The sequence below is a fragment of the Nesoenas mayeri genome (assembly GCF_963082525.1).
Source record: "Nesoenas mayeri genome assembly, chromosome: Z".
Classification (NCBI taxonomy): domain Eukaryota; kingdom Metazoa; phylum Chordata; class Aves; order Columbiformes; family Columbidae; genus Nesoenas; species Nesoenas mayeri.
This window is the reverse complement of record NC_137542.1, coordinates 74,667,023-74,683,280: the sequence shown is the minus strand read 5'-3', so window position 1 is coordinate 74,683,280 and position 16,258 is coordinate 74,667,023. Positions and strand designations below refer to the sequence as shown.

General features: G+C 41.5%; 1 protein-coding gene across 1 annotated transcript in view; it reads right to left on the bottom strand.

Moving 5' to 3' along the window:
• Positions 1-1,475: 1,475 nt before the first annotated feature.
• The window catches only part of LOC308051909 (urea transporter 2-like), a gene marked incomplete at both ends in the record, with an annotated part of 45,480 nt that continues 30,697 nt past the window's right edge, over positions 1,476-16,258 (bottom strand). Inside the window, 7 exons of the mRNA XM_080362558.1 lie at positions 1,476-1,652; positions 2,334-2,383; positions 3,341-3,475; positions 4,087-4,234; positions 6,090-6,282; positions 7,436-7,564; positions 8,599-8,788. Of these exons, the coding sequence (XP_080218684.1) occupies positions 1,476-1,652; positions 2,334-2,383; positions 3,341-3,475; positions 4,087-4,234; positions 6,090-6,282; positions 7,436-7,564; positions 8,599-8,788 (1,022 nt within the window). The remainder of the gene's footprint in view (positions 1,653-2,333; positions 2,384-3,340; positions 3,476-4,086; positions 4,235-6,089; positions 6,283-7,435; positions 7,565-8,598; positions 8,789-16,258) is intronic.

Here is a 16,258-nt window from a genome sequence, read left to right as displayed (position 1 = left end):
CACCTGAAAATCTAATGCTTCAGCAGAAAATACTGCCAGCAGTTAATCCAAAATATTTTTTCACTCATATCTTTTTGATGTTCATAAAAAGACATTTTTTTTTCCTCCACAATCTCAAAAATCATCAGTATCACTACTCACAGGCCACTTTTTATTTCCTCTGCCACAAGAGGAACAGGTTTTGATCTACTTTCCCAGGAGCAACAACCTGGTCTAATAGAAGATGCTTATGGCAGGGGCAATGGACAAGATGACCTTTAAAGGTCTCTTCCAGTCCAAACCATTCTACGATTCTATGACATTACTGCATGTAGGCTAGTGCCAACTGGAGGACCTGGCCATACGGACTATTTGTGGTGAAGATGTCAGTTGCAACATGAGATGAAGTATCTCAGTGAGCCACCATGGGGTGGAAAGAGATGGCATAGAAGCGACTTGGTAACAGATGGGGACCGCACCATTTTGCTACTTGATATCTGTGGGCCAAGGGGGGTGGTGTATGTCAAGAAGATCAACTCAAACTTGTTCTACTTGTGTACAGGCTGAACAGAGACGTTTTATTGTATAGAAAAATGGACAACAGTGACTTTGCTACTGTTCTCTGCTAGCCCACAGCCAAGTTCAAGTATTAAGAAAAATTTCAAGATTCACATAAAATTGTGTAACTTCTTACATTTTCTTTTTGCTGAAAAAGATTATTTTCACTGGCAGTTGCCTTCTTGGCCTTGAGCCTACAGATTTTTCTCTGCAGCTGGGTAGGCCTGAAACTTTTTTTAGTGAAATAATATCAGAGCCTGATGCAAATCGAAACATCAAAAAGCTAGGGCTTACAGACACCTGCTTCCTTCCATTATTGTGATTTTTATACAAGTCCTGCACGTGTTAGCAATGCTGCCTGCAATTTATCTGTGCCCATCTTGCGTGTGATGATTGCTAACAGAAATCTCTCTCCACCGGGCCTGAGAGATTCTTCAGGCAGAATTCTTCAACCACTTATTTTCTACTTAGCAAAGGATACTCTTTATCTCACTTCTCTGTTACTATGAAGCTCTCTAAGACACATTCTATTGCTTTCATAAGCTGGTTTTAGCTGTTAATTAGAAGTCCCATCAAATGGTGAGAGGTGCTCTGCTCTTTATTGTTTTATGTCCGATTGCTGTGACCTGGATTTAACAAATTTCACAGATTTTTTTCCTTTTTTTTTTTTTTTTTTTTCCTCGATTTCTAAGTCGTTTCCCCACTGCTTAAAATTCAAGTGTCTTTTCAGGCATATATGGGAAAGGTCCTTCCAGCAGAGCACAGTCCTATCTAATCAGGACAGGACAAACAAATGTAATGAAAAAAGTCTCTCCACTCAGAAGGTGGCAATGTTTTTAGTCTTTTGATTTTGTAGCAGAGAAAGAATTGATTTTTTGGGGGGGAAACACCTTGTATTCATGCCTTAAAATCTTCAAAGTATCTCTCATGTTTGGTCTTTATACTTCATAGCAAGACTTCCGATGTTTCTTCATCTTCAGATAATAAGCTCGGTTGGCTTCTGGATAGGTGACTTTGGAGAGCGGTAGCTTGTAGATGGCAGAGTTATTCGTGGTTATTAACAGAAAGGTCAGCGCAGACAAGCAAAAAGACCATGTTCCTGATGGCACCCCAAACTGCAAGTGAAAACATAAACCACTTATTTAATGTGTATCTTTCTTTCATTCATTTGACCCTTTAACCCTTAAACAAAACTTAGAGCCAGGCGACTTGGAATAAGCTTTGTCAAGGAAGTCTTGACTACATTTTGCATGGAGTGTCTCTTTGGGGAGGCAGTATTTATGTGATCTTGACATTGTGCATTAACCTGCAACATTTACCATCTGTGGTGAGAAGGCTGCCTTCTCTTTGTGCATCTGCAGTAGTCTTGGATGGAGATGAGACAGGAGTGGATGCCAAAAACATTCGGTTTTATCCTAGGCTGCTGTACTGATTGTCTTTTGGCACTTGGGGAAAGCAGCTAAAGCAAATTTGAGGTTTCTTTACACACGTGGAGGGTCCTTAAATCAATTGCTTCTAGCACTAAGTATAGAGATATAATTCTCTCAGACGTGATGAGGGCTTAACCATGGAAATTGAGGCAAGCTCTGAGTGTGAAAAGTGGGTGTGACCGAAAGTGGCCTGTTTCAGTGAGAACCACACCAAACCCCATGGCAGATAGTGTCCTCTCTCCTGGATCAGCTCTGCCTTTGGCTGAATTGTTCTCCAAGTCTTGCTGTGTTGCCTGACAAGCCAGGAAAACACAGGGTGTGCAAATCTGCTGCTGGAAACAAGACCTCAGCTGATAAGGTACTTACCACGGACAACATGTTGCTCACTGTTGCTCCCAGGTAGGCACTGAAGAGGGCTGTGAAAAGAAAGGTAGTTGCTGGTGAGTTCAGTTGCTCGTGGAGGAGAACGGCAAGGATAAACATCTCATATTGCCTTGGGTATTTCAGCCAATGTTTATGACCACACCTGGACAGCCCCTCTGAAAGCTTTTTCCTTTGCACTGTGTCCCCTCCAACCTGGAACTCATGGAAAGGTCAAAACAAAAAAGAACTGGAGTGATGAAAAATGTGACTGTGGAAAGGGGTTTTGAAAAATGGACTGATGTGGAAAGTATGTAGCATGATGGATGGGGTTAAAGAGGAAAATAACCCTTCCACCCCCATCTTTCATGCCTCTAAGGCTAGAAGGTGGGTCAATGAGATACAAAGTTAAATCTTTTTTATATGAGCACTGAATGAGCAATAGTCTCACTCCCAGCTCGCAGTGATATTGAAATTTCATATGGAATTGCCTTATAAATAATTCTTCAATCATTTTGTGTTGCCTAGCTCCTGCCTTTGGTTTCCATTTCAACAAACTGGAGAAATTCTATTGTCTAACTGCAGGTATGGACTGATCTGGACCTCCAGTTTTCTCAAAGTTTAGATATGTGCTTCTCCAAAAAAAGGCATTTGAGATTCTATCTATGACTGGAAAAAAAACAACACGATGCATCTAGCAACACTGAACGAACACAATTAATGACTCAGAATTAAGTATCTAATTTCAAAGACCTCAGTTAATCAGCACCCACTGATCACACCTTTTGTTTTGAAAGCAGCCTTGGCTGAAAACAAAAGCGCTGCTTTTATTTTGTCAGGGTACATTAGAGTGATGGCTCCAACATCCAGCTCCATCATTCTTCAATCTCACTTAAGTCCATCTGTTCTGTTTAGAGGTGGCCGTCTGGATTCAGCCCACCCCCAGGACAAATACGTCTTATCTCACTTCAGAAGGAAACATGGCAGTAGTGAAAAACCCATAGGGTACGTACCACAGGCAATTGCCAGCAAATGTGTCTGCCAGGTGAACGCGTAGAACATGCCTCCAATCGCCACACATGAGAGGGAACTGTTGTAGCCCCACAACCCAGAGTAGATTTTGCTGAAAGGTGTTGCTAAGCTCAGGGCTGCAAAATAAATCAAAGATTTGTCATTCCTTTGCCAAAGGGATCAGAGGATCTAGAAATGGCATGAATTCAACCTTCTTAGGGCTCCAGCCTGCATATGTACGCTGACTTCCTATCTGTAGTTGTGTTGCTAAGGTTTAAGACTAAAGGCACTTTAATCTAATGCAGTCATGGCAGAATTTCCCTGGTGCTGCTGAGCTGAATTTGTCCATATTATTTCAGCAGAAGATATATAAGTGAAAGAGCATACATGTGAGCTCTAAATGCATCCCTGAGGCCTGTGCATTCAGACTGATGGCTGCGGTTTTTATTAAGCTGCTCCTAAAACCATCAGAAGGTATTCAGAAATGAAGTATTTCATGATAAAAATTCATTTCAGCCAAAAATAGTCTTATTTCTTCTGAAGATTTCCACCATCATAAAATGAGGTAAGAGAATAGGGAAGTCAATCAAAAGAATTCTTAAAACAGAAGTATATACATCATTTTTTTTTTCAAGCAGTCATTCTCCAATGGGAGAAACATTTGTGACTGTAAATGTTCCACTCATTGTGGTTCCTCTTTTATTCTCCTTGCTTTTATATAGATATGTGACAAAAGTCAAATCCATACCTGCCAGCATCCCCACTGCTGATCCAATTGCTGCATGCAGACAAACGAGCGGAGAAGAGATGAATAAAGCAATTAGGAAGATTCCCCCAGTCCAAGGGTTATCACAGCCATAAACCTGACCCACCCCAACTGGAATGGATTGTAGGAGCTGCAGAAATTTAAAAGAAAAAAAAAAGGGCAAAAAAGAAAGTAATTTTGTTATCAGCTCTGTAATTTTTTTTTATTTTTATTTTTTTATTTTTATTTTATTTTTTATTTATTTTTATTTTTCTTCTTAACCAGGTTCATCTTTGGCATTTGTTGTGTGCAGTCTCTCTTTCTAGACTGTAACTGGAAAGTTTGAATACATCAGGACATTTCCACAGGGTTTTTCCTTTGATGAAAATTAGTCCTGCCTAGTTCCCTAGCCATGAGCTCCTCTGCCAGATTTTTGCTCTAATATCAAAGGTAAATGCCTTTTGTGAAAAGGCACGTGCTGCTGGCTTGGCCATTTTTGCATTCTGTTATGATACATGACTGTGAATCTAGGGAATGGAAGTAGATGATGCCTTTGAGAAGGTATTCAGCTCTGAGTGGGCCTATATGAGGATGATGTGGCCAATAATATAATATAATATAATTACAAGACTTCACTCAGGTAAGTCTGTATCTCTGGTGTGTTTGTACACCTAAAACTCCCTTGGGATTCACCAGGAATATCAATGAGATATCAAAGAGATGGTTGGTAGAACAGAGCCCAAAGCGGTTACAGCTTAGAGATGGTTTTAGGACACTGTTGTGGTTTAACACAGGCAGCAAAACATCATGCACAGCCGTCTGCTCATTCCACCCCCCTCTATTGGGATGGAGGAGAGCATCAGAAAAAAAAGGTAAACCTTATGGGTTAAGAAGAAGAGAGTTTAATAGGACAGAAGGGAAAGAATAATAACAATAATAACAATAGTAAAAAATGAGTGATGCACAATGCAATTGCTCACCACCCAGTGACTGATGTTCAACCTGTCCCTGAGCAGCAGTTCCACCAGCCGGCTTCCTCCGGTATATACACAGACCATGACATTATATGGTATGGAATATCCCTTTCACCAGTTTGCGTCAGCTGTCCTGGCTATGCCCCCTCCCAGCTTTTTGTACTCCTGGTACAATGTGGGAAGCTGAGAAGTAATTGACTAAGCAACAACTAAAACATCAGTGTATTATCAACATTATTCTCATTTTAAATCCAAAACGCAGCACTATACCAGGTACTAGGAAGAAAATTAACTCTTTCCCAGATGAAACCAGGACAGACACTTTTTGTCAAAATGTTGTGCTCCTCCACATGGAACAGTCCATTTATGGTCCTCATAAAATTATGCACATTGGTAATCATTACTTTAGAAATGTCACTTGTGTGGATTGCCATTCAGTGTCAATTAACTTCCTTAATCACTCCCTGGGAACCCCTCAAAATAGTCCACTGAACCTTAGGGGAAAGCTATTACTCTAGTATCTATGTTGTTTACCACACTATGCAGGAGAATAATTTTCTTCTTTGAAAGGTGCCCCTTGGATATTAACTAAAAATATGTGAATATGTGCCTGCAACCAAGTTTGTAAGCATTCTTCCATAGTAATACCTGCTTGCTCCTTTCTAATCAGAAGGATGCAATTTTATAAGCACAGCACACTCTACATGGAAAATGAAAATTAACCTGTGAGTTAACTGGTAGTCTCAGCATAGCCTCACCTACGGGGCGCTGATCAGTACTTGTATGGTAATGGGTATTTAGATTCTAAAGGCTCTTCGGGGATTATAATTTAGATCCAACTGTAAATGGAACATACCAGATACCAAAAAGATTCTTATTTTCAAGCTATCAAAAATGTCAATTTCTAGAGTAAACCTTTACATTTTGGATAATGGAGATCTTATAAATAGAATTTTGTATTGACAGGCCATAATGCAGAAACATAAAGGAAGAAAATATGATTCTATAGTGGTTTTACTTGTAAAATCCTACCATTGGCATTTCAGCATCTGTCCAGGTGATGTTTGGTGTTACTGTTGCAGGCTGGATGATGGTTGTAGGGAAGAAGAGGTTATGTGGTCCTGATGCAGCCAGGTAGAGGGTCAAGGCCAAGTTGAAAGGCAAAGTGAAAACAGGTAGATCCCACTTACAGAAGACTGAGCCTAGAGCGCTGGTGAAAACAGGGCTGCAAGAAGAACAAAATTGTGTCAGCAAAAGCTTGTCAGCTAGGAAAAAAAACCAAACCAAACCAAACCAAACCAAACCAAACCAAACCAAACCAAACCAAACCAAACCAAACCAAAGCACCAACCCCAGGATGATGATGATTAATATTATTATTATTTTATTTTTTTTTAAAGCTGTTTAATTTCCTCAGTCTTTCTGATAAAATCAGAGGTATGCTAGGGTCATTTGGTAACACTTGGTAAATTTCCTACTCTTCCCTGGGCAGTTAGCAATGTATAGGTTCCTGTCACATTATGCAATATATGGGGTGAGTTTGATGGCCGTGAATGAGCAAAGATCCCTGACTTGTGTGGAGGATCCAGCGATTTAACAGAGTTTTCCTCACAGATCAGTCTCAGTATTTCATCTTTTTTTTTAACAGTTGAAGTGGACTGAATTTAGGACACCCGTGCCAGGTCTGCATGAACTGTGAAGTTGGCTCTGTGTCCTTTTTCAAGCTTATGGATCAGAAGTAAAGGCTGACATCAAAGCTGTGTTTATTAAAGAGAGTGTAACACTACATGAGCTTCAGGTAGATGGATGATATGCGTGGTTTAGCAACCTCCAACTAGACATTTGGGGGCAAAAGACCAGCTTTCAAAATTTTTGCTGTCCAAGTACCTTGCAGGTTATGGTGTCATAAATATGAATAAAATATATTAGTTTGTTTTCATTAGCCATCATGTCTTGAGACCACTGATCAGCTTCCATGCCTGAAGAGGTAAATTTTCATGACATTTTTATGTGGTGGCTTAAATAGATTAAATGCTTGTGGTTGATGGTGGCAGGGAATAGTTAAAATAATGTTCCACTTGAGAGAAAGATGCGTTGACGTATAGCAGCAATATGGCTAATATTGAGGGCACTGAATTAGATCTGATCAGCTATTGATTTTTCTTTTGCCCATTTGGTTTATTTGTGATTATGTGGGTATTTTATTTGTTTCATGATTACACTTGAGTTTAAAAGTGCAAATAATGACACAGATGTAGGAGCACATATGTGCCAGTTGTATTTATTTTTCATTGTAGTCTGCATAAAAATACAAAAACTGAGTCTCAGTGTGGGGGCAGTGGGGCTGGAATAAGAAGCAGAGGAGCCATCCAACTTACCATGTCATGGACACCAGTGCTACTGGCAGGAGAAGCCACCAATGGTAGTCTCCCTTAGCAGAGAAGACGGCCATAAGCAATCCCACCAAGACGCCGTTATAGCCATACAGACCTGCTGCAATGGCTGATCTGTGTGAGAGAAACAACTGTAGAATCAGAGAATCGTTGAATACCAGGCTGGATGGGAGTGCAAAGATCATCTGGTCCAACCTTTCTTGGCAAAAACTGGGTCTAGACAAGATGGCCCAGCACGGTATCCAGCTCATTCTTAAAAGTGTCCATTGTTAGGTGATCCACGACTTCCCTGGGTAGATTATTCCAATGGCTCATCTCATGGTGAAAAATTTCCCTCTTGTCTCCAATCTGAATCTTCCCAGAAGTAAATTGTACCCATGGCCCCTCATCTTTTCCATGTCACTCCTTGTAAAAAGGGAGTCTTCACCCTCCTTGTAGCCACCTTTAAGTAGTGGAACATGGAGATGACAACAATTGACAACGGGTAATGGGTTCAAACTGGAACACAAGATGTTCCACTTAAATTTGAGAAGAAACTTCTTCCTAGTGAGGGTGTTAGAGCCTGGCCCAGGCTGCCCAGGAAGGTTGTGGAGTCTCCTTCTCTGCAGACATTCCAACCCGCCTGGACACCTTCCTGTGTGACCTCATCTGGGTGTTCCTGCTCCATGGGGGGATTGCACTGGATGAGCTTTCCAGGTCCCTTCCAACCCCTGACATTCTGGGATTCTGTGATGAGATCTGCCCTGAGCCTTCTTTTCTCAAGGCTGAATAAGCCTAGTTCTCTCAGGCTTTCCTCATATGGTGGTTGCCCAGTCCTTTCTTGAAATCTTCTCCCTTGCAGGTGCTTTGCTCAAATCACCCCCTCCCCATGCAGCCATGACTCTGTGATGATGACCTGCCAAGACTTTGGCACCGACCTTCAGTTTCCCAAGTCCTATGTCCTCTCAGCCCCAGCTGTCCCTTCCACAGTTATGTTCAGTGTCCCTTTGCATCAGATGCAGCTGGTGGGAAGATCTGTCTGGTCCTGCCAGACCAGATACATAGCCAGTGAAGGTTAAATGCATGTTTTTCACCTGTGTTTCTTCTTTAACACATTAAGTCAGCATTGAGCTATAGTCTAGGTTTGAAGGGGAAAAGGATGAACTCACCTGTCCTGACCCAGAATAAGTGCTGTTAATGTTGAGACAACTGTTCCTAAGCAACCTGTGAGCGTCCACCACGAGTTCTGCACCAGGAAGCCAACAACCATGATAATCCCACTGAGGGGATTGTTGACAAACATCACCTGGGATATCCCACGCAGCACCCAGTCAATGAACTGGATCGCGAGAGGTTTATCTGGAAGAGATAAAATTAAATAACTATTAAAAAAATATATGTAGATGATACTGGTTTGGGATGTTTGTTTTCAAACTCAGAAAGAGTTTTGGCAGTGGGACTTGGCAGCATGACTGAAGTGATGGATCAACAAGACTGTAAAACCTGACTGGGATTTAATATGGTCTATAGTGAAGTCTCGCAGCTGGAAAGCTGAGATGAACAGTATATTTGCCAGAGTCCCCTGTTATAAAGTACCTTGGCCTGATTTCATACGAACAGGCTAATTTATGATGTCTGTGCCTCAGATGGCAAATTGTGTGTGTATCCCGCTACTGATTTATTACAGGGACAAAACACACCTACCTATGAGTAATTTAACTTCACAATGGTAGTGGGCTTGACAGAAACTGTTCTGCTGATAGGACAGGGAGCATTATGAAGAATGGCAGAGCACAAAATAACCATCCTGGGCTATGTTCTGTGGGACTAAATTCGCTTTGTACATGGCATGTTGGGAGGTAAATGCCATCTCAGTCATCCTCAAGATTTAAGCAGTATGTGGATCTCTGCACAAAGCTGGTTTTTTCCCCTCCAAAATGGAAATAAATCACGGCAGGGAGAATTTCTGTACTATTCCGACTTGAATCATGTTACCAAGAAGTTAGTTATTACTCCTTTGATGTAATTTTTCTTTGGAATCCCCTTATTAGTCATGATGAAGTAGATTTACCTTTTAGCCAGGCTCCAAATTCCTTCATGTCTCCAGTGATGTACCCAACAGCTCTGCAAACTCTCTTCCCAGCTTTGCTTAGTGGATTCTGCTTTATTGGATTTCTTTCCCCCTTGGTTTCTATCTTGACATCAACACTGTTTTCCATGGTCCCTTTGGTAAAATTCAAGGGAAAAAAAAAACCCCACAGTTCATTTAAATGCCTCTTACGGATCCGTGTTTATTGGCTCTACCACATACTGTTGCTCACTATGTGTTATTTTGGAGCCAGAAAGAGGAAAATCCTTACTCTGAACACCTGATTCTCATATTTGCATGAGCACATTTTCTCTTCTTGTGCTCTTGGGACCCGGTGCTGTCCTTCCAGACTTTCATACAATCATAGATGTGAACACCAAAAAGAACCAATGAGGCTCGTGTCATAGTGGTATTTCACCTTTTTTCGACATCCTGCTTAGTGACACCATATTTTCTAGAAATCAAGCAGCTCTTGATGCAAAGGGTGACATTAGGTGACTTTAGGAGACACTGGCCTCACAGAAGTTAAAGCTTAACTCAGTATTCAACTTGGAAGAAGCTGAATGCAGAAGCTGGTAGAAGTTGAACCAGAATCCAGAAAGATGATTCAATAACTAAATTTTTCCTGCTGCTCACCCTTTATTTCCAGTTTGAATTAATCCACCAGCCATCAATAATAGGCACCTAAAGTTAGGTTTATAGGTCTCTGTACTGTCACTTGTTGGGATCAGTTCAACCTTTCTCATGAGCATGTGCTTAGCTTGAGGGTTGTTTATGGTGCCTTACTCCATTACTCACGTGAATACATACACTATTTTTTTCTTTATTGTACTTTCAGCTGTCCCACCTTCAGAAGTACCCAGCACTGATTTGAGAGATTAAAGTTCAAATTCAGATGATTGCTTTCCCTTCTGCCTTAGTCACGTTGCCTTCTTCTCTCAGTAGGGTATTAGATGGTCTGCACTTGTCTTTGCTCTTTAGCATAAGACAAGATAGGTGACCACCTTTTAGGACCCGTAGTGTGAAACCCTCAGGGACTAATGAGAAGACTCAACTTTAGCAGGCAGTATATCAAGATGTATAAGATAGGGTAACATTATAGGCCAAACAGAAATGTTTAGGCCTAAATTAAGGTGTTTGGAGCATCCATGCAGGACTGACAGAGATGGGTTCCATACAGTAGGCATGCCAGGAGCTGCTGGAACACCCTTTAGCGCCTCACATGGCTTTAGACAGCTTCACTCAGGCATATGGATCAGAGACCTACATCTAACTGCAAACACCGGATTTTAAAAATGATGTCTTATATGGAATTCATTTTTTGTTTAAGGGCCAATTCTTAGTATTAAGTCAACAAATTAAAAAACAGCCAAACATTTCTCTGGAGTGTACTCAGTTTCCTGAAGAGCAGGACTAATTCCTGGTAATTGTCAGGACAAAGAAAATGCAAGGTACATTGTTGAATGAATACAGACCCAGAGGTGCTTCAGATCTCACTGGTCAGTAACAGCTTGTGCAAGAAGTGAAGTATTTAAGTCATGACTTAATAGTCTAAATAAGATGTTACAAGCAATAGTTTGAGCTAGCTCTTGACTCGCTTGCAACTTCAGTAAAAGCCTTCTTGGCATCTGGGGAAGAGAATTCATAGTTCAGAAATACACGTGCTGAGTACTTGAGCTGAGGCAGCCTCCCCCTGGGCATTACACTTAAACATATGGTCAAGCAGCTCCGAGTCTGTGCAGAGAAATGGCTGGGTAATGTACATCCTGGCCAGTTTCTTACTGTATGTCATTGGAAGGCTGATGGTGTCATTTCAGGGAGTAGTAAATACTTGCAGAAATAACAAATAGGTATTTTCTGCATTCTGGCATGGCCCAGTGAAGGCAGGAATAGGTGTCATATGAAAGAGGCTGAAGACAGGACCAGTAAGTAGAAGGATGTTGGATTTGACTTTGTGTAGAACACAAAGGCAAGGAGCTTAACTAGGAGGAAGAAAAGAAAAGGATGAGACTGTTGCTAGGGATGGTGTCTCAGTGCTGGAAGGCTTTTTCTTGGCTCAGTTATAATTCATTACCTTGATTCATTAACCTTCGCTTTTCTCATATTTTATTCTGAAATAATAGAATAAGTGAATTGGCTGCACTTTCAGTTAAATCAAAATTTCCAGCCAAGATAAATGTTCTTCATTTGGTGAAAGTGCATTTACATTTTCAATTTAAAGAATCTTCCTCTTTGTGTGGATTAGGCTCTCTCTGTTGCTAATCCATAAAGTCAAGGGCTGTTGCATTTGCATTTGCAGAGTGATGTTGTGTGTCCCATGCTAGCATGCCCAGCATGTTTCCATGCATGCTGAGTGAGGAGCTGTCGGCACCGCAGAAGTTTGCAGTGTGGGGTGTAATGTGCATGTGAAGAGGTGTTGGAGTCACTGTCTGTTCTCCTTACACAGTGGAGGATAAAAGGGGTCAAGTTGCAGGCCCTAATTCATCAAAACCTGATTAATTTCTTTGCCACAGGAAGGCACTTAATCACAGACTTAAGGCGGTCCTGCACGGTGCAAGCCTGAGACTGCAGAATTCCTCTGCTCTGGGTTTCTATGGGCAGAAATAAAGTCAGGTCAATGCACCTGGCACAGCAAAAAGACGAGGTGACCAGGTGAGTCATTTCCACTGACCTGACTTGAATTTCACCCCAACAAAGCCTGAGTCAAAGCTCTATGTACTTGTTCTTCCAGAGTATTCAAAATAGTAGATTTGGGGGTGTGATCATAGGTACCCTCTGGCCATCAGTGCTGGTCAAACTTATGTTCATTCTATCCCTGGCTATCAATGATATGTCTGTCTAGAGAAGGATCACATGAACTTTGGTTCCTCTTTTCCATAAGTTTGTATATACTAAAGGGGGGGAAATAATCACGAAACACCCTCATCACTTGCAGAGCACCCTGGTCTCTAATAGGCAGGATAAGAGCACTCTTGGTTTCAGGTGGGGTCTTTGTGAACCTGTAAAGACCAAGATTCAGTCCCACTAACTTCACCATCACCCCAAATCACATCCCAGGTGCCATGAGGAAGCTGCCTCCTGTATGTGTTGGTTTGGCCGTCACCACAGCTGTGAGGTTCACCCCACCTGTCAAGAAGGAGAACTTGCACTACTTCTACTTAGTTGTCCAAAGAAAGTACAAAGGAGTCACCAACCTACTTAAAAATGGCATCAGCATAGAATATTTGGGGCAATTTTAATAATTTATGATGTTATAAGTAGCAGTAGCTGCCATAGATGCTCTGATTAAGGATCTGCCAAAACATCACCTTGTTTTAGGGAGCAGGCAATAGCAGCTATTTGAGAAAGGGCAGAAGAGAAATAGTGCCTCATTACACAATAATGGAGATGCTCAGAGAGTTCTAAGACAGTGATGTCTGAATTTTAATTCAACCTGACGTGGGTGTGTGTTCTGATGGTGATTCCATGAAGGTCAGTTACATTAACATGTGGTTTCCAGTCAAGTTTTGTGTATTTTTGTTTAATTTTGTTTTGTTTTGTTTTGTTTGTTTGTTTGTTTGTTTTTGTTTTGTTTCCTAGTGCGTGGAGGAAGGAAATGGAAATATATTGTGAAAGGGCCATTCTGCTGGAAACTACTGTTTGGCTTCTGCAGGGGGCAGGTGGGTTTTTTATTTCTTACTTCTCTCAGTCTGGAAAAATGTTTTTTGATCTCATATTCTTAACTAAGGCTTGTATAAGCCCACTCTTGGATGCAGAGGTTGAAGTGCACTGCCTGGTCTCACGTGTGCTCTGGAGAGGTGCTCCAGACACACATTTGGTAGCAAATGCAATGTGGGGTCCTGATGCTGGTGTGTAAGAGCAGCAACAGCACCAAGGCAGAGCAAGTCTAAATGTGATTTTCATCTCTTATGGGCTGTGCTCTGCTTGTGCTCCGACTTGTGCTCTGCTGTGCATTCAGAGGAACTGTTTGAAACTATTTTACCATGGAAAGTGAGAGCTACATTTGGGGCACTGGTGGTTTTTCCCAGTGATTCCAGATGTTTGTTGCTCATTCTTGCCTAGATATCTCCATGCTGCTGTATAATGTCTCACTGCCACCCTCATTAGGGGCTGCTCATGTAAGTGAGAGGGAAAGTTTTGCAGCTAAAAGTATCTAAATACCTTTTGTATCAGCTATGAAATGGAACCCTTGAGAATAGAAAACAAATCCAAACCAAACTAACAGATGTTTCTCTTGCATGAAAATCAAATCATCACAGGGTCCAGAAGCTAATCTATTTTTTTTAATTATCTTTTCAGAGTTAATAAATGTCTCATAACAAACCACCGATGTTACGCAATTTCTTGTCTCTCTAAATCAATTTCTCTTCCACTTGTATACACTTTCTGCACGTCACACCGTACCCACGGCATCTCAGCAGTGACTCCTTATAGCTGCAGCAAAGCAGACTCCGTGCTGCTGCTGCACTCCTGCAACATCTGGCCTGCAAACACTTTGTTGTTCGCATGCTGAAGATGAGACAAACCCTGTCACACATGCATTGTGTGTTATGCCTGTTAAGAGCGGTGCTGTGTTGCAGCTGGGAGAGAAGCAGAGGCTTTTATTTGGCCAATTTTTTAATACTACCAGGCAGTGGTTATTTCCAGGCTGGTGCCTGTATTGCTAGGCATTGGGCTTTTACCTCTGAAAATGCAGCAAAGTTACCTAACACTTTCTTTTCTTCCTGGAATTTTCCTTTCTCCCTGATGAAATTCAAGTAGCTCTGTAAATCTGAAAGATTTGAATTACTGTACGGTATTTGTTTGTCCAAGGAACTGCTGCCACACAATGACAGTCATTGTATCTTGCATTCTCCGAATTGTTGTTGTGAAGTGTGCGGGCAGCCAGCTCTGTGTGCAGCATGTTTTTAGAGGAATTCCTGCATCCAAGTACAATAGTAGGAAAGGGCCAGATTCTCAGCAACTCTGATTCCAGCACAGCCTGTGTAATGCCACCAGTTTAGTAAAGCTGGAGAAGTATAGTGCTGTGTTATGTATAGGAACACACGTGTACACAAGCACACTTCCCAAAACAATGAGATTATAATGCACTTGACCCTCACTGAAGAAAATAGCCCAGGTTTTCCCATAGAAGATATATTTCCAAAGCATTAGTTCAAAGGAAAGCTTATCTCTCAGATTCAAATATTCATTAAGCTCATTCGCAATTCAATTTTCAGAGATCTGTCTCTCAGGGTCAGAGAAATCCAGAGATGCTATCACATTAACTGTATATTACTACTGTCTCGGCATTTTTCATTTTGCAGAATGGAAAGGCAGTAAAAAGGACATGATAAAGAGTTTCAGCTTTTATTTTTTTTTTCTTTTTATCAAAGGTTCAGCCAACTGGGCTAAGCAGTACTAGTAAATCCTCACCCTGCTAGAAAATCCTCAATAACTGAACTTCTTATGACATTCCCCAAGCCCCCTGCTCCTCTTGAGCCTTAGCTGCTCTCACTCAGGAGCACTGTTCAAATGCTGCTTCTCAGGCATTTTGGGGGAGAAGAAAGCTCCAGGTAAGTCAGTAATTCAGCAAAAAGTTGTATGTTTATTGCTGTGCATTAAAAGAAACAAACAGAGAGCTCTTACCTCTCTGAAGAGTTCAGGGGCAGATGTTGCTTTGCTGGCTGGGATGGAAAGAAAGCAGGGCTAAGAAAGTGGGAAAAAGAAAATGCCCCACCAGTTTATATAGGCTATCATGGCTCCTGGCCTGATATTACTAATTAGTTTGTTTCTCCTCCCACTTGGTGAGCTCCAAGCAAATGTTAAGAAGTTCTCTCTTGAATTCTCCACCTTTCCTCTTGCTCTGTCCTTGGTCTCTTGCCAAAAGCCTCTCCAAATGTCCTCTTCCCTGCTGCTTGTTTTATTTAACTCTGTCTTTTCTCCTCCTCCACCACTTAAAAGGACTAAAGGCTTCAAAGTAGACTCTTGGTACACCTGAGCTTGACCTCAGCGTTATCCTCCTTATCCAAGGCAGCTCAGAAGCCTTCCCTCTCAGAACACTGACCCACCTGGGAATGTGCATCACAATGTGTCACATTCTGCAGACTGTCGAGTTTTCCCATTTCTGGGTAGTTTTCAGAGGCACTATCTGCTAACACTCCAAAGTGGAGGACCTGATGGCCTTTTGTTGTTCAGTTTATTTCCATAATTCATTTGGGAAATTCAGGGGGTATTTTTTTTTCAACCTGGTCTCCCTGGATCACTGGAGGATTCTGAAATATCAGAATTGTGGCATATTTGAGAGCTTTATAAGGCTGTGAAATTGCTGTGACAGGCAGAGAAGAGGCTGGAGAAAGAATTCTCAAGAGAGTGAATTATAGAAGAAAGGCCAGAGAAGAAGTCAGTGAACTTAAGGAACCTGTTAGGCTGATGTAAATCACAGTTTCATTCACTTTTGGACTCTTTTACAGTGCTGGAGTGAATGGTTTGCTGTTGAACCAGAACCCACCAAGCTTTATGACTTTGCTCCCTCCAGCGCTGTGGAAACTACCTCAGCATCTACAAGAGCTGGAGCAATGTAATTCTGTGTTCATTCCCAGGGTGTATGTCTGATGCTGTTTGGTGCTGGGCTGACAGAACTCATCTTTCCTTCTCTAGAAAGAAGGAAAGAGGAGTAAAGAATCATGAGATGAAATAGAATTGTAGAATCATTTTGATCGGAAGAGATCCTTAAGATCATTGAGTCCAGCCATAAACTA